The sequence below is a fragment of the Dunckerocampus dactyliophorus genome, chromosome 1, assembly GCF_027744805.1.
Source record: "Dunckerocampus dactyliophorus isolate RoL2022-P2 chromosome 1, RoL_Ddac_1.1, whole genome shotgun sequence".
NCBI lineage: Eukaryota > Metazoa > Chordata > Actinopteri > Syngnathiformes > Syngnathidae > Dunckerocampus > Dunckerocampus dactyliophorus.
In genome coordinates this window covers 5,996,979-6,015,638 of record NC_072819.1, presented here as the reverse complement: position 1 = coordinate 6,015,638, position 18,660 = coordinate 5,996,979, and the positions used below count along the sequence as shown (strand labels likewise).

The 18,660-nt window shown below is 35.3% G+C and overlaps 1 protein-coding gene across 4 annotated transcripts in view; it reads left to right on the top strand.

The window, feature by feature from the left end:
• Positions 1 to 946: 946 nt before the first annotated feature.
• Positions 947 to 18,660, top strand: part of nfatc2a (nuclear factor of activated T cells 2a) — a 37,593-nt gene continuing 19,879 nt past the window's right edge. For 3 of the 4 annotated variants that reach the window (XM_054784914.1, XM_054784905.1, XM_054784895.1), the window contains exons 1-6: positions 8,331 to 8,853; positions 10,822 to 11,731; positions 11,796 to 11,964; positions 15,009 to 15,211; positions 16,404 to 16,576; positions 18,487 to 18,627. In XM_054784914.1, coding sequence (XP_054640889.1) covers positions 8,718 to 8,853; positions 10,822 to 11,731; positions 11,796 to 11,964; positions 15,009 to 15,211; positions 16,404 to 16,576; positions 18,487 to 18,627 — 1,732 coding nt within the window. In that variant the 5' untranslated portion in view covers positions 8,331 to 8,717. Of the gene's footprint in view, positions 1,144 to 1,260; positions 1,314 to 1,621; positions 1,774 to 6,035; positions 6,094 to 8,330; positions 8,854 to 10,821; positions 11,732 to 11,795; positions 11,965 to 15,008; positions 15,212 to 16,403; positions 16,577 to 18,486; positions 18,628 to 18,660 lie in introns of those variants that run through there. The other variant, XM_054784885.1, reaches the window with a different exon arrangement.

Sequence of the window (18,660 nt, the reverse complement as noted above, 5' to 3'; positions counted from 1 at the left end):
CTTAAAACATTTTTTTCTTCAATATTTCTACTTTACTTGACAAAAATGACCTTCTTTTTGTCATAATATTGTGACATAATATTATTAGTTATCATAATTATGACCTATTCTTGTTAATTACATTTTTCTCTTAATATTTTGACTTTATAAGAAGTACAGTTGATTTCTGCTGTTGTATTTAAATTTTCAAACTACTTTCTTCATGTCAATGTTCTTCTCATAATTCTGACTTTATTCCCATAGTATTTTGACTTTACTCTCAAAACATTATCACTTTCCAACACCCTCATTTTCCAAATATTACAAATTTATTTGAATTTTTTTTCTCTTTTTCATGTTACAACTTTATCCTTTAATATGTCAACTTTATGCTACTAACATTCCTAATTTTTCCCGTTAAATGACAACTTTTTTCTCTCTTTATTCTTGTATTCTTCTGATTTTTCTTTTTTGGCTGCTGTTTTCGTTTTATTTGTTAAATTATATTTTCTGAATGCACTGTGGGCCAATAAACAAACTTTGGACATGTACAAGTAGTAGAGATAAAACTTAGGGTGACATCTGGAGTGTGTTGTGTTCTTCACAAAAATATGAATTTGTATTTATATGTGCGCAACAATTGTTCTGTACTCAGAAACTGTTTTTTTTACTGGGGGGAGATCCACTGTATTCTTAAAGTGTACTTGAATAATGTTGCCATTGTAGCTTTAATGCGGCCATAAAGACCAGACCAATATGTGGGGGTTGTCTAATGACTGTTCTAATGAGCTTAAAACATATTTATAAATGTATATTGAATTAAAATAAACTCGCATTATAAATGAAATATGAAAATAAAACTAACCATATCTGTATTTCTATTCGTTTTGGCAAAAAAAGTCAATATGCAAAAAGCTTCTTGTTCTCAATCACCCCCGGCCGTTGACTGGAATGGTTCAGTCCGCCTCAAAGCAGGTGGACATAGCTGCGTTAGCTACTAGTTTGTGGAAAAGAAAAGCTCTTACCCTGACCTTAACAAAATTAAAACTACTTTATAGATTTAAGAAATAATAGAAAATAAATTTAAAAAATTAGACACTAGAGGAAATAAGAACGAGAGGACATGCAATTTTTTGTTGAAAATGTTGCTGTTGACTGTAAAAGGTACATTAGCCTGTTGGCTTTATTGCCAATGTACTGTAGTGGCGCTGGCGAGTTATAAATATTACTGTCTCTTCTTTTAACACATTTCATTCAATTTAATGAACTTATTTCCATCAGGCTGTCTCTCCAGTACCAGTACCAGGATTCTGACCCATCAATGCAACAGGAAGGTAAGCTACTTAGTGTTGAATGACATGTTAGACTTGTTAGACATTACCATGATAGTCAAAGATCCTCTATGACAGGAACACTACTCTGCTGTTTTTCCACGTGTTTGTTTGCAAAGTGTGGCCAACTAGGGGCTGGTGTTTTTACTCATTTTGTCATTGTTTTGGGGTTTTTTTTGTAGATGATTGTCATGTTCATGTCTTTGTATCAATAAGGTGATGATGTTTTAAAAGCAGTCCAAGAAGGAATTTGATTTCCTTCCTGCCACTACTTGACAACATTTTTCTCTCTCTCTTTTTTTTTTCCAAAGCGAATGAGGTCAGATGTTCCGCCGACACGGAGCGTCCATACATACCCAGCAAATGCTTGCGCTTATGTAACAACGGGATTCGGATCGATCCTAACTCAGGCGGCCAAAAGAATTCCAAGAGCTTCCAGTGGAAAAGTGGCGCGCGGGTCCAGGTTTCCGCCTCCATTTCATAACTTTGACACGTTATCTCGCTCAGGAAGCAAGGAGGTATTTAAGGAGGTATTTGGTTGTCAAAGCAAAGTACAACAACTTCATCAGAACGACACAGACTACATCTTTTTTAAAAAAAAACCATACATCCAGATCTTCTCCAACACTGATGAACATCAGTCATCCGTGCAACGTTTCCAAAAAACTGTCATTTGTCTTGTTTAGCAGCTGCAAAAACTGTAATATACTGTACATGCCACACCGCTACCGTGGATATGTTAGCTTTAGCATTTAGCTTTAGCTACTCACAGACCCTCTAATTGACTGGAGCACTCTGCTATTATGAAATGACTGCAAAAACGCAAGTCAAAGATCCCCTATCGTTCTATGATAGGAGCGCTCAACTGTTTTTAAGGACCTACGACAAAAACGCGTGTCAAACATCCTCTACATGACAGGAGCACTCTACTGTTTTTAAGAACCTACTACAAAATTATAAAAATGACATATTCCATTTTATAAGATATTCCATAGGACATCATTATAAGACATCATTCCATAAGACTTAATTCTGTAGGACATAATTCCTTAAGACATCATTCCATAAGACGTAATTTTGTAGGACATCATTCCTTAAGACATAATTCCGCAGGACATCATTCAATGAGACATCATTCCATAGGGCATCATTTCATAAAACATAATCTCATAAAACATAATTCCATAAAACATCATTCCATAGGACATCATTCCATAAGACATAGTTCCATAAAACATCATTCCGTAGGACAATATTCCATAAGACATAATCTCATAGTACATCATTCCATAAAACATAACTCCATCAAACATAACCCCATAGGACGTGATTCCATAAGACATCATTCCATAAAACAGATTTCTATAGGACATCATTGTAAGACATAATTCCATAAGAGATAATTTTATAGTACATCATTATAACCCATCATTCCATAAGACATAATTCCATAGGACATCATTCCATAAGACATAATCCCAAAGGACATCATTCCATAACATATTTCAGAGTTTCGTGTTCCACTGGCAAAAATCAATGAGGGCGTTGCAGGAACGCAAATAAGTCCTCCTCAGAGTTTTGAAACTTGGAAAAAAATGCCTTCTCTGAGACGGACTTTAAAAAAAAGAAAAAAAAGCAGCACCTTACTCCACCGTCTGGTCAGCAGCAGTTTTCCTGTCATCCAGTTTGTGTCGTCCGTGTTCCTTTAGTCACTCCTTGTGGGACTTGGACAAAAGTCAACACTTTCATTTTACAGGCATAAAGTCCAAATATTACAAGAAAAAAGTCTAAATCGAACAAGAAAAAGTTGTAATTTTACGAGAATAACGTCGTAATATTATGAGGAAAAATAACATTTTAATAGCATAGAGGTGAAATATTAAGAAAAAAAAATTAGAAGTCGTAATATTATGAGAAACAAACAAAACAAATAATAAAGTTGTCATTTTTGGAAAAATTTGGTTGGGGAAAAAGTTAACAATGTAACCACAATAAAGTAACAATATTACGAGAAAAACATGTACAAGAGAAAAGTTGAAATAGCAAAAAAAACAAACAGGAGAAATGTAAAAAAAAAAAAAAAACAGCTGTAATTTTACGAGAATAAAGTCAAATTATTCAGAGGAAAAAAGGCTAATAAGAATAAACTCTTTATTATGAACAAAAATAATGCCATTTTAGTAGCATAGAGTTATTTTTTAAAATTCCAAATATTATGAGAAACAAAACCAATAAAGCTGGAATTTTTGGAAAATTAGGTTGGGGAAAAAGTTATAATATTACGGGAATAAAGGCAAAATATGATGAAAATGAAGTCATAATATTACAAAAAGAAAATGTACAAGAAGAAAGTTGAAATAGTTGGAAAAAAAACCCAACCGCAGAAATGAAAAAAAAAAACATCTGTAATTTTACAAGTATAAAGTCAGAATATTAAGGAAAAAAATTGTATTCTAATGAGAAAACAGTTGCAATTTTATGAGAATAAACTCAAAATATTATGAGGAAAAATAATGTCATTTTAGTAGCATAGAGATGATATACTAAAGAAAAAATATGTTATTTTCTCTTTTATAACCTCATTCTGATGTGAGCACATCAACAGCACTACAATTCCAACACCATAAACTGTTTGTATCTCCAACTCATACACGGCCTCGTCCGTTCATCCTGGGAAACGACACTTTCTCATTGTCATTACAAGAACGCCGGATGAATTCAGGGACACTCCGAACATCACAAAAACAGCTTTACAATGTGTGCGTGTGTAAATAAACAGGAGGATATAGAAAAACATGAAGTGGATGTTGTTATCTCTCACTTCGTAGCGCTTAATTCGGATGTACAATTTGCTACATTTAAGTATGCCGGAAAATACACTGAAAACAAGTACATTTACCCTAAATTACGTGATGTCTTTGAACGCGACCCCTCATTGCTCAGAATGACATGGTTTAAAGTGTGATTCAAATGTTCTGCTATTATCAAATAGACTAGTGTTAGACAAATAGATTTTTAGACTTGTGTGGTGTCTTTTAGCTTGATTGACATGTTAGTTCATCTGGAGCTGTTAATACATACACATATGTATAATCCTGTCCTGTCATTTATCTTTCTGTTCATTAAATACAGTAAAAATGGGCATATTTCTGACATAGTTGCTAATGGTGATTAACCGTGATTAATTAATTTTAAAACAAATAAAAAAATTAAATGTGATTAATCTGATTCAACTTTTTAATCATTTGACAGCCCAAATAAATATAAATGAAAAGTACTACAAAACAATAAATAATTGAAAATTATTTATTAATTATGTATTTGACAAAAATACAATAAAATGTTTTATGTTTCAAATAAAATAGCATAACATAGCAAATGTGTTTATGACGCACTCAAACAACAAACACAGTTCAGAGAGAAATTAAAAAAAAACAGTATAACTATAAGAAAGAATTTTAAATGTATTTTTAATTTTTTATTTATGGGTATGAAAAAAATATGATAAAATGTTTTCTGTTTAAAATCAAATGTTCGAGATAAATACCAGATCATAGCAAATGCATTTATGGCGGAGTCCTAACAACAAGCAAAGTGCTGTACATAAGGAGAAATCAATAAAATACAGTAAAAATATTCAATAAATGTAAATAAAAAGCACAAATAAAATAAGTACAGATTAAATAATTGTTGTAAAATATCCATCCATCCATCCATTTTCTATACCGCTTCTCCTCTTTAAGGTCGCGGGGGCATGTTGGAGCCTATCCCAGCTGACTTCAGGCGACAGGCGGGGTACACCCTGGACTGGTCGCCAGCCAATGGCAGGGCACATATAAACAAACAACCATTCACACTCACATTCATACCTATGGACAATTTAGAGTCGCCAATTAACCTAACATGCATGTTTTTGGAATGTTGGAGAAACCGGAGTACCCGGAAAAAACCCACGCACACACGGGGAGAACATGCAAACTCCATACAGAAATGCCCAAGGGAGAATCGAACCCAGGTCTTCCCGATCTCCGGGCTGTTACTGTGTTGGCCAACATGCCAACCACTAGACCACAGTGCGGCCCTGTTGTAAAATATAACATATCTAATAAAAATACATTCAAAAGTTAGTAAAAGTGCTAAATGAAATGAATAAATTCATATCACAGTGACAGATGTAGTATTTTGGGCTAGAATTGATGCTTTAATCAGCTACTACGTTATGTACTGTATATTTATGTACTTAAATTAGTCTTTAAAACCAATGACACACACACACACACAGAGCCGGGGTCCCCAGGGGTCCCACAATAAGCCCGTTGTGTGCCTCTGCTCCCCGTCTGCGAGGAAAAGCCACAGAAATGCTTTGGCTGGGCGGCGTGAGACGTCATGGATTCCTGAGCGTGGGTCTTTTGCAGGAAAAGCCCTGAGTCTCCCAACATGGAGCCGCTCCAGGTTTCCATGGCGAGGGCGCCCAAACAGGAGGAAACACTGAGGGAATCCCGTTATTTTACAGCATTGCACCGTTATAAACACTCAGAGCCGGCCGGGGAAGGGAAGCCGCTCTCATTGCTCCGACCTCGCGGCTGCTTCTGTCTTCCTGACCGACTCTAGACCTCTCTAGACTTGAAACCAGAGGACATCTTTTTTTTTAACCATGCTTGTTTGGCAGCAGTGAATTTGACTCTTATTTTCACATTTCTTCCATTTTTGTAACTTGGTCTCCAGATGTTTCGAGGGACTTGGAGGCTGGCCCAGTACCACACCATGAGGTCCGTGGATCAAGGTACTGTGATCATCTGGTAATCCGCACATTTCAATTATTTTATTTAACTTGTCGTGACATCATCAGCCTGCGGGCTTATTCATGTTTTGGACCAGAACCGATGACTTAGCACGTGGAAGACTGCCATCTCTCTGAGATTTTCTTCAAATTCTTCCAGTTGGTCGTCATTATTTTATGACTAAAGCCGTGAAATGTAATATTTAACATCCAAATATAATGTTAAAATACACATTTTTCCCTTGGATCCACTGTACGTGTAATGTAAAGGCAGGTTTCTGCAAACAGGACATCCTGGTTCTGGTCCAGATCCATGACCGACACCAAAAAAAATTGTTAAAAAAGCAATTGGGTGGTCTGTAAATTCATGATTTTAGCAGAAAGCATGATGTTGAAGTTACAAAGTTGTGCCAATGCAGCATTTCAGACACCAGGGGGCAGCACCACCCGTGTAAAAACAACTACTTTTATTTTATTTTAATTTTTACTTAACGTTGCCATCAAAGGTCAAACGATTTTCATGAGACTGAATTTGGTTTATATTCCGTATTTTTTTTATGTACATATTTCAACCTAAATGTATTATTATATCATTTATTATTGTCATATAATTATTAAAGTAAGATAATTAAATCATACAAAGAGCTAAGAAAACAACTGTAAAATGGGCAAAACCAATTTTTCATCAATCAGTTAGAATTAAACAAAATTAATATTAATAAATTACTTTAAATGTATATGCAAGTATCAATAAATTGCCGTTTACTTTATTTAAGTATGAAATTTAACCAGAAATAAATGTAAATAATTGTGTGGATTTATAATATCATTTACTTGAAATTTATTTATTTATTTTTTGATAATGTGTCAATAAAATATGAAGATATTTCAAATGAATTTAAATAATTGTGTGGATTTCCAATATGGTATACCTGAAAGGATGTATTTATTTTTAAATAATGTGGTCATTAAAATGTGAAAGATTTTAAATAAATGCAAATAATTGTGTGGATTTATAATCCAATTTACCTAAAATTAGGTATTTATTTTTAGATAATTTGGTCAATAAAATATGAAATATAGTCAATAAAACATTAAACTATAATTGTGTGGATTTCTAATATAATTTACCTAAAATTCTGGATTTTTTTTTTAGGTAATGTGTCAATAAATTATACAAATGATCAGAAATACATATAAATAATTTTGTGTATTTATATTATAATTTACTTGAAATCATTTATTTTTTGATGAAGTGTCACTAAATGAAATGAAAATATTTCAAATAAATGTAAATAATTGTGTGGATTTATGATATAGTTTACCTGATATTATGTATAAATTTGTAGAAAATGTGGTCAATAAAAGTATTTAAAATGAATTTTAATAATTGTGTATAATTTACTTGAAATTTATAATGAATATTATAAAGGTGAATATTATGAATAAAGGTGAATATTAGGGTGAATATTATAAATATATTATATATTATAATATATAATATTATAAATATATAAAGGTGAATATTATAAATATTATAAAGGTAGAGGAATAGTATATATATATATATATATATATATATATATATATATATATATATATATATATATATATTCTAATATGGTATACCTGAAAGGATGTATTTATTTTCAAATAATATGTCAATAAAAGATGAAATGATTTAAAAGAAATGTAAATAATTATGTGAATTTATAATATCATATACCTGAAGTTATGCATTTGTTTTTAAAATATCAATAACATATGAAAATATAGAAATCAATTAAAATTAAATAATTTGGTGGATTTATAATTTACCATAAATTATGTATTTATTTTTAGATAATAATTTTTTTAGATAATAAAATATGTGTATATGCCTGTGTATATATAATGTAATTTACCTGAATTTTTTGGATAATGTGTTGATAAATATGAAAATATTCAAAATAAATAATTACATAATTTTTTTCAAATGATTTATTTATTCGTGGAGCATAATAAGTAGCTAAGTGCACATGATAAAATGCCGTCCATCCATTTTCTATACCGCTTAGCCCAATTAGGATTGCGGGGATATGCTGGAGCCTATCCCAGCTGACTTTGGGCAAGAGGCTGGTACACCCTGGACTGGTGGCCAGCCAATCGCAGGGCACATATAGACAAACAACCATTCACACTCACATTCATACCTACGGGCAGAGATGACCAAGCGGAGATTCAAACCCAGGTCTTCCCGATCTCATGATTGTGTGACCACTCAGCCACTGTGCAGCCATGATAACATGTCCTAAACTAGCTGAGTCACTGCATAAAACAGGCTGTTTTACTGCACATCCTGTAAGTCTCATGTTTTGTTTGATGAGATTTGCTACGAGACGGTGGTGTTGTATGTTTGGCGAAGGTAGTTGGAGGTGTTCTAAAATAGAAAGGAGGAGGATGTGTGGAGGCGGATTGTGCACGCTGACAATAGTTCCGCCTTGACACGCAAACAAGTGAGACAGGAAACATGCGCGCTCCTCCTCCTCTTTCCCCGTGAGAGATTTTTTTTTTCTATTATCTATTTTTTTGGACTCTGCACTTGCCTGCTTCCTCTACCTTTTTTCGTGGCAAAAGACGTCGGACAGATGAACTCCTTGTACGAGCAGAACCGTTTGGAGGAGGAGCTGAGCCGGGTGCAGTGCGGCGATGATGACCTGGACTTTGACTACTTGTTTGAATATGAAGCACCTTGCACTGAGGCTGCTGCGGGAGGACGGCAAGGTTGGTCAACAGGTTCCTTGTGGCGTGGCTAAACCCCCCCCTTCAGTGGGATTTATGCACCCTAAGGGGATTTAGGTGGATGCTAAACACATAAAAGATGCTGCCAGAGAGTTTTGACAGGTGCAGGGTCACTTCTAGGATGTGAATCTTAAGTGTGTGCGGCCGCCCATCTCCAATCTCAATGTCAACAGTCTAGCTCCTTGCAAAAGAAGTCATGAATTAAATATTTCCAATATGCTTTTAAACAAAATGTAAAAATACCTCTTCAAAACATAGAAATGTCCCCAGGAAAGCGATATGGTCTGTTCCACAGTCAAACCGTGGCCATCATAAACGCTTTATTAAGTGCACAGGCAATGTTTTAAGGCATATTTTAACATTCTTAATGTCATACAAGTGTAAAAAGAAGTTAAGCATGGTTAATAATGTTGTAAATAGAAATAGTCTGTTTTAGGGTCAAACTGTGGCTGTCATAAAGGCTTTATTAAGTGTACAGGCAATGTTTTAAGTCCCATTTTAATATTCTTAACTGTCATACAAGTGTAAAAAGAACATAAACACAGTTGATAATCATGTAAATAGAAATAGTCTGTTACAGGGTCAACTATGGCTGTCATAAAAGCTTTATTAAGTATACAGGCAATGTTTTAAGTCTCTTTTTAGCATTCTTAACTGTCATACAAGTGGAAAAAGAAGCACTGTTAATAACGATGTAAATAGAAATAGTCTGTATCAGGGTCAAACTGTGGCCATCATAAAAGCCTTACTTAGCCTTACTTGCAGAGGCAATGTTTTAAGTCACTTTTTTCACTTGTTCTAATAGTTCATACAAGTGTAAAAAGAAGTTAAGCACTGTTGTGCAACAGTGTTGGTTAGCTGCTAACATTCGCATTGGAACCTAGTGGACTATGCTGAAGTTGTGCGGTGACAAAGCCAAAGGAAAAGCAAAAAAACAACAGTTCCAACTTTATGTTTTTATGCAAATTGTAAGGCATTACTTTTCAGGGTTAGGGTCAAATTAAATTTTTTATGAACAACGGGACATTTTGAGTTAGCGCTGTGCCAGTTTTTATTTTTATGGCCAGCCTCTGCAGACGCTCCCAGCATGCTTGCTTTCCAAGCTAGCTAATTGCTGCTCCGTTGTGGTGCCTGAGAGCAGCACTAAAGACTTGATTAGAAACAAGGCGAGTCTTTTCTTTGTTAATCACAATGCCGCTTTCAGGTGCAGCATTTAAAAAAAAAACACTTAAAAAAATACATTTGTAAATAACTACATTGAATTTAGTGTAAATGCATATCCGTTTTGGAAATACGGGCCATTATTTAAAAAAAAATACAAATCCCATAGTTTTTGCATGTACTGTATATGTTGTTTGTTGCGAGCGACCCATCCCACCGTGTTTGTCGTTCTCCCACGCTGCACAGATAGACTACTATACTGTATTTTACCGTTTTTCTTTCACCTCATATGTGCATATTTGTTGGTGCACAACCTCAAGTTAATTCATGCTAGCGCACTGCCTTTTTCACATACATCAAACTGCGGCGTTATAATCTTCTCTCTGAAAAACAAACTCCAGGCTCCTACTGGTGGATGGTGGGTGTGTATTCATTTTGTGCTTTTAATGTAGTTAGTTTTACCCAACACATAATAAATAAGATAAATTAGGTTGCTACAATGTACAAAACCACCCCATAACAATTAGCATTACAAAGTGGATGTAGAGGAAGAGCTAATCGGTTAGCGCTTTAGCTTGCAGCTAGGTAAAAGCGAGCTAGCAAACTGGAAAACTATGAACTCAAGTGGTCTCAATCTGGGACCCACATTTTCTTTTATTTCTTTTTATTTCTTTTTACACTTTTATTTAAGACCGTTTTATTTTCATTTATTTGTATTATTAGGCATCATGGAATAACCAGTCAAGGTTGGAATATTGGGAATTCAATATATTTCCCTTCCCCTTGCAGAAGACCCCAACCTCGCGTCCCACAAGGTCCTCAATCCCGAGTCGGAGCAGGCCTTCCCCCTGGAGGAGGTCTCCCCCTACGCTAGCATCAAGTCCTGCAGTCGCTCCTACATTGAACACACCGCGGAGGTCCTGCCAGGTTATGAGCCCCAGGAGGCACGGAGCTACCTGGACAGCACCCGGCCCGCAGGCTTGGCCTTGAGCCCACGCATTGAAATCACGCCGTCCCGTGAGCACTACAGCCACGCTCGGGACTCCCTCCAGAACCAGCACCCCAGTGTCAACAGCCCCCGACCCACCCTCACCGTGCCTGGCCACGAGAACCTGGCCTACCGCGAACCCCAGTGCCTGAGCCCCGCCAGCAGCAATTCTTCCACCAGCTGGCACTCGGAGAGCTACTCCCCCTGGGCGTCCCCCTGCGTGTCCCCCAGCAGCGGCCACAACCCGGGAGACCTGTGCCCTCGCTTGCAGAACATCCACGCCGGCTCCCCGCGCACGTCCCCAGGCACCTCGCCAAGCGCCGGCCTAGCCGAGGACGGCTGCCTGGGGGCGTGCTCGCCCTCCCCACGCCCCGGGTCCCGCTCCACCTCCCCGCAAGGCAAACGCACCTACGACATGTACAGGAACCTGGCTTTGGTACCCGGGATCCGCTCCCGCAGTCCGTCCCCCCATGCCAGCCACGAGGATCACAACACGGGTGCCAACTATGTGCACGACGCCATGAACGGTTTTAGCAGCTGTCTGCCAACTAAAATGGTCAAGACCTCCAACCAGGTCTACACCCTGTACCCGGAGCACCACGCCGAGGGGAACTACCTGGTGTCATGTGACCAGGACTTAAAACCTGCTCCGGAACCGTTCTTTGTCATTCCTCCCATCTGGCCCAAGCCATTGGTCTCCAGCATCTGCAGGTAACGTTGCGGCACTCGGGATGCATGATTCAAGCTCCTCACGTGTGTTCTTGCTTTTTGATAGCATCCCAGTGGCGTCCCTCCCCCCTCTGGAATGGCCCATGCCCAGCCGCACAGACCACTACGAGCTCCACATCGAGGTGCAACCCAAGCCGCACCACCGAGCTCACTACGAGACGGAGGGAAGCAGGGGCGCCGTCAAGGCCCACACGGGAGGACATCCTGTGGTGCAGGTACCACCAGAATCCCACCATTTCCTGTCGGGTTACCACCACACTCCATCTTTGTTGATCACGATTTAAATCTTATTCCTTGTTAGTATAACATCACCCCCTCACCCTTACCCCTATGGAAGGGGCATTGATTAATCACGTCAAAATCCAGCACACTACATGGCTGCAACCAGAAGAGGTGCTGCTGTACAGCTTAAAAAAAAAAAGTAAAAAAAAATATTTAATATTTCATCTCTATGCTGCTAAAATGACATTATTTTTCCTCATAATATGACTTTATTCTCATAAAATTGTGCCTTTTTTTCTCGTTAGATTATGACTTTTTTGTCTTAATATTTTTACTTTATTCTCGTAAAATTACAGATTTTTTTTCCATCTCTGCTGTTTTTTTTTTTTAATGATTTCATCTTTCTTCTTGTAAATTTTCTCCTCGTTATATTATGACTTTATTCTCTTAATATTTTGACTTTCTTCCCGTCATACTATCACTTTTCTCCCAACCTAATTTTCCCAAAAAATGCAACTTTTTTTTGTTTCTCATAATATTACTGCTTTAAAAAAAGTAGGTCTTTAATATTCTTAAAATTTCAACTTTATGCAACTAAAATTAGGTTATTTTTCCTCATAAATTATACTCATATATACTTTTTATACTCATAAAATCATGACTTTTTTTTCTCAGATTACAACTTTTCTTCTTAATATTTTTTTTATTTATATTTATACAGATTTTTCCATTTTTGCTGTTTGTTTTGTTTGTTTGTTTGTTTGTTTGTTTTTGTTGTTAAATTATATTTTTAGAGTGTGCTGCCAGCTGCACTGACACATACTACTGTTTCGACATCATTCAAATTGCGCAATGGGACACTTTAAAGGGCGCAGCCCCTAATTTAGGCACAATCTGTGTGCTAAAAAGCCACAAATTTGCGATTTTAACCCCCTTTTTTCAGTGTTTGGGCCTTGGCAGAGGTCAGCACTGCACTCGCCCTTCTAGTTTTCCCAGTGCTGACTGTCGTTGTTGTTCTTGCATCTTTTCCACTTTCCCCCAAAAGGCTTACAGTCGGTTCTGCCCGACTGGCTGCACTCCCTCACCTCCGCTTTCCCTCCGTGAAGCCCCCCACCCACTCACATTCAAACCCCCCCCCCCCCATACACACACACACACACACACACTTTAGTTTTCCTACCCGCCGCTCAGTCATGAGTCACTGCTCCTGCACGTCGCCGTGACAACCGCCAGACTCACGCTTGTGTTTGCGCTCGGCCTCTTCCTCTCTGCTCTGCCAGAAGGGGATGGAGTCCAACTTGTTGCCATAGTTACTGTCAAAGATTGTGACAAGGATGCAACGTGTCACTCTCACAAGAACGATGTGCAGTCTCTTGTAAGCACATCATATCAGTAGCAAGTTTATGGAGGGGAGGGGGGTTTCCACACGGGTGCACATAAATTAGCTTTTCTTGTCAGGGGAGGCGTTGTGGTTTCCTCACTTGGTAGTTTCAAAATGAAACGTGACTGCTTCTTAAATACCAGTGCCATTAAATTTTTTACATATAAAACATAATTATATTTTAATCTAATTTTAATTTCATTTCATTTTTACTTTAAAATTGTATTTAGTGTTATTATTCATCATTGACATTTTAAATTTAAATCAAATGTAATTAATACATTAATTAAAATTAATGAATCTAATAATTTAATTACACATTTAATTAAATTCCATTAAATTAATATTTAAATGCAGTTAATTAATTAATGAAAATGACTTATTTACATTATTTGAATACATTTTTAATGAAATGAAATTAATTATAAAATTATTTGATTTTAATTTTAAATACAATTTTCAATTAGATTACAATTACATTTTAATCTTAAATGTAATTATTTAATTAAAAGTATGAATCTGTGCAGTTTCATTAAAATTTATGGATCAAATAATTTAATTACATTTTAAATTAAATTATTTGATTTATTTTTAAATGAAATGACATCAAGTCATTAATTGTAATTAATTATTAATTAATTATAAATTATTTGATTTTAATTTTAAATAACGTTTTCAATTAAAAATAAAATTAAAAGTTGAAGTTGAAATTAAATGTAATTAATTAGTTATAGTCTGTGCAACTTAATAAACATTTATGCGTCAAATAATGTAATTACATTTTTAATTTATTTAAATTTAAATGAAATTAATTAGTTAATTGAATTTTTTACATTGTTTGATTTAATTTTAAATGAAATGTCATTAATTACGTAACAAATTAATTTGAATTAATTCAATTATTGGATTTTAATTGTTAATACCATTTTACGTAAAAAATAAAATGAAATGAAAATGTCAATTAAATGTAATGACCTTTCATAAAAATAAATTAATATCAATGACTCAATTTCATTTAATTAAAAATTAAATCAAATAATTTACAAATAATCTAAATATATTACATATATATATATATATATATATATATATATATATACACACACACACACACACACACACACACACACACAATAATTATACTAATGTTTTATAATAAAAAAGGGTCATGTGGGGTACAGTTTATGTTATAATATAATATTTACAATCATATAATTTTTTTATATGTAAATATTTTTCGACATTTTATACATTATATGTATTAATTTTAATTTTTTTTAACCCGCCTGGCAACCTCACTCCATACGCCACACTGTCATGTAGCCAAGTACAGCATTGTACTATTCTTCCAGTATACATTCTTGCTTGTTTTATTTACTTCAGCAAACTACTTCCTGTGTACTTTCTGTTGTGATTGAGTAGCACTTGAACACACCCAGCAAGCAATCAGGGAAGTTGGGTGCCTTGCACGTGGGCTTCCGGGAGGGAAACCCAGGCGCGCGCTCTCCTGGCATGTGTTCACATTCACGTCTTGGGAAAACAGCCAACATCAGAGCCACAAACCGGTCGAACGTGGACGCACGCACGCGCTTTATGCTTTTATGTCACGCTGTGTCAGCGGTCATTGCGCAACTTCTTTTTTTGTGTGTTTCGCAGCTGCGAGGCTACAAAGGCAAAGAGCCGCTCGGCCTGCAGATCTTCATCGGCACGGCAGACGAGCGCATCCTCAAGCCGCACGCCTTCTACCAGGTGCACCGCATCACCGGAAAGACGGTGACCACCAACAGTTTGGAGAAGGTGGTCAACGGCACCAAAGTCCTAGAGATCCCCCTGGAACCCAAGAACAACATGAGGGCAATGTGAGATTATTATTACTATTATCATGAAAGTCTGGTGACAAACATTCAATTTTATTTCAAATGTAACGACCTTATTTGATTAATTAATTGCATTTAACATTTAATTATACTTTAATATAATTTTAATTTCAAATTTTATTTTAAACTGAATCAAATGATTAAAATAATGAATGAATGAATGAACACCTGCAGGTGTTTCAAAACTTTTGGAAGGGGGGTGTAATTAATTTCATTTCATTTATAATTAAATCAAGTAATGTAAATAATTAATTTGAATGAATCTATTTTATTTAAAATTTATTTTAATTAAGTTTAATTTGAAATGTAGTGTAATTACTCAATTAATTCATTTTAGGTAATGAATTACATTTCATTTAACGTGCAGTTTAATTGTAATTTAATGTAATTTTAATTTGATTTCATTGTTACTTTAAAATGTTATGTAATATTAAAGCAGATAATTGAATTAATTGATATTAGCTATTTACTTAATTTAGTTTCATTTAAATTAAATCAAATAATGTAAATATTTTATTTTTATAAATGTAATTATAAATTTTATGTAATTATTTGACTAATTAATTAATTTAAAACATTTAAAATAAATGTAAAATTTAATTGTGTTCATTCATTTCATTCACTCATTCATTCAATTTAATTGTACTTTAATTTAATTCTAATTTCATTTCATTTTTAATTTAAAATGTTTTTTTAAATTTAAGAAAATAATGCTTACTTAATTCATTTCGTTTTTTTTAAATAAAATAATACAAATAATTAATGTTAATTAATTGCATTTTTTTAATTTAAGTTAGTTTTTTGAACGTAATTAAATTATTTGCTGAAATAATTTAAAGTAATTAATTTAATTTGAAAGTAAAATTTTATTGTAATTTAAGGTCATGTTAATTTCATTTTATTTCATTTTTAATTTAAAATATTATTTAAAATAAAAGCAAATGATTAAATTAATTCGTATTAATTGCTTAACTAATTTCATTTCATTTAAAAAGTAAAATCGAGGTTTATCATTATCATTTATCAATTAATTACATTAATAAATTATTCAAAAAATTTATTTAAATCTTTATTTAAAATGAAACCCTAACCCTACTTAAACCTTAGCGTCCTAGTATGGTTGTACAGTATTTAGCTCACGTTTAGCTAATGCTGCCTGCTGTGCCTCTTCCAGCATCGACTGCGCCGGCATCCTAAAACTGCGGAATGCCGACATCGAGCTGAGGAAGGGCGAGACGGACGTGGGGCGAAAGAACACGCGGGTCCGCCTGGTGTTCCGCGTCCACATACCCCAGCCCGGAGGACAGCACGTCTCCCTCCAAGTGGCCTCGCATCCCGTCGAGTGCTGTAAGTCAGGTTTATTTATTTTTGCTGGGATGAACAAAACTCCATGCAAAGTGAAACGCCAGAAAAAACCCAGCCCGCACTGAAATGCGTCTGGAGCAGAGTCGGGCGCTCAAAGACGTCTTTATGCCGCCATGTGATTTATTTGGTGTGAGAGCGCAGCTTGGCGACATCCAAGCATGTGTACACATGCCTTATTAAAGCAGCCGCTGTAATCAAAAGTCAAACAAGAGCGTCTTTTTCACATTCAGCATTCCTCGTGACGCAAAATTCACTTTTATGGGAGTCATTTCCTGTCTGGAGAAAGGCCCGACAGTAGTCGCTAGCGTGTCGTGTGTCGTGAGACCAGTACGCCGGGGCGTACACCGCTGACATCTGTCTGCTGGAGTTGATGTGGGTGCAAAGGTCACAGGGTTGTTTGTTGACACCTCCCCTTGCGGCGAGGGTCCTCTTAATTGTGTGCAAGGAGACGCTGCAGGCTGCACAGGCGTAGAAGTACTTTCTTACCTTCAGAACAGAGGTGTCCAAACTCTTTCCAGCGAGGGCCACATGAAAAATGAAAGGATACAACTTTGATATTATGCTTTTTTTCTCCCAATTTTTCAAATATTTCAACTTTCTTCCAAGATAATCTTCGTAAATCTTCTTCTCATAATAAAATGACTTTATTCCCATAATATTTTGATCCCATTTTTAATCTTTTTTTTTTTTTTTTACCATTTTAACTCGTTGTATTATAACGTTTCCCCCAATCAAATTTTCCAAAAATTACAACATCATTATTCTGTTTTGTTTGTTTCTTATAATACTACGACTTTTAAAAAATAACATATTTTTTCTTTAATAGTTCAACTCTAAGCTACTAAAATGGCATTATTTTTCCTCATAATGTCACAAGTTTATTCTTGTAAAATTTCACCTTTTTTTGTTAAAAAACTTTTTTTTCTTAACATTTGGGCTTTATTCTTTGTTTTTTTCCTTTTTTTTTTGAAAAATTTTCTTTTCATAACATTATGACTTTATTCCCATTATCTTATAACTTTTTCCCCAACCTAATTTTCCAAAAATAACAACACACATTGTTTTGTTTCTTTGTCATAATGTTGCGATTTTATTCTCATAAAATTGCACCTTTTTCTGGTTAGAATACAACTTTTTTTTGTTAATATTTTGACTTTATTCTTGTAAAATTACAGCTGTTTTTTCCAAATTTTTTCTTGTAAATTTTCTTCTCGTAATATTATGACTTTATATTATTAATATTATGACTTTTTTCCCCAACCTAATTTTCCCAAAATAACAACACACATTGTTTTGTTTCTTTGTCATAATATTGCGATTTTATTTTCATATAATTGACTAAATTTCCATAATATTTTGACTTATAATTATGGGAAACTGAAATGACTTTGTAGTTCCACATATTACTACGACGTTATTCTTGTTAAATTACGGCAGGGCACATATAGACAAACAACCATTCCCACTCACATTCATACCTATGGACAATTTAGAGTCACCAATTAACCTAACATGCGTGTTTTTGCAATGTGGGAGGAAACCGGAGTACCCGGAGAAAACCCACGCACACACGGGAGAACACGCAAACTCCACACAGAGATGCCCAATGGAGATCCGAACCCAGGTCTTCCTGATCTCCTGACTGTGACTGTGTGGCCAACATGCTAACCACTAGACCACCGTGCTGCTTTTTTTACTTAATATTTTGACTTCATTCTTGTAAAATTCCTGCTGATTTTTCCATTTTTGCTGTTGTTTTTTTTGTTTGTTTGTTTTAGTGTGAAGTTTTAATGCTAATGAGCTGTATTTGTCGTATTAGGGCGTAGTGGGGCAAGAGCAACAAAGATTGTTACCGGTCATAATGCAGGTGATGTGTTTTCACGACCCCGCAGCTCAGCGTTCAGCACATGAACTTCCCATCGTGGAGAAGCAGGACTTGGACGGCTGCTCCGTGCGGGGAGGCCAGCAGATGATCCTGACGGGGCAGAACTTCAGCTCCGATTCCAAGGTGCTGTTTATGGAGAAAACGCACGGTGAGTGAGCCTACCAAACCTACCAAAAGAAAG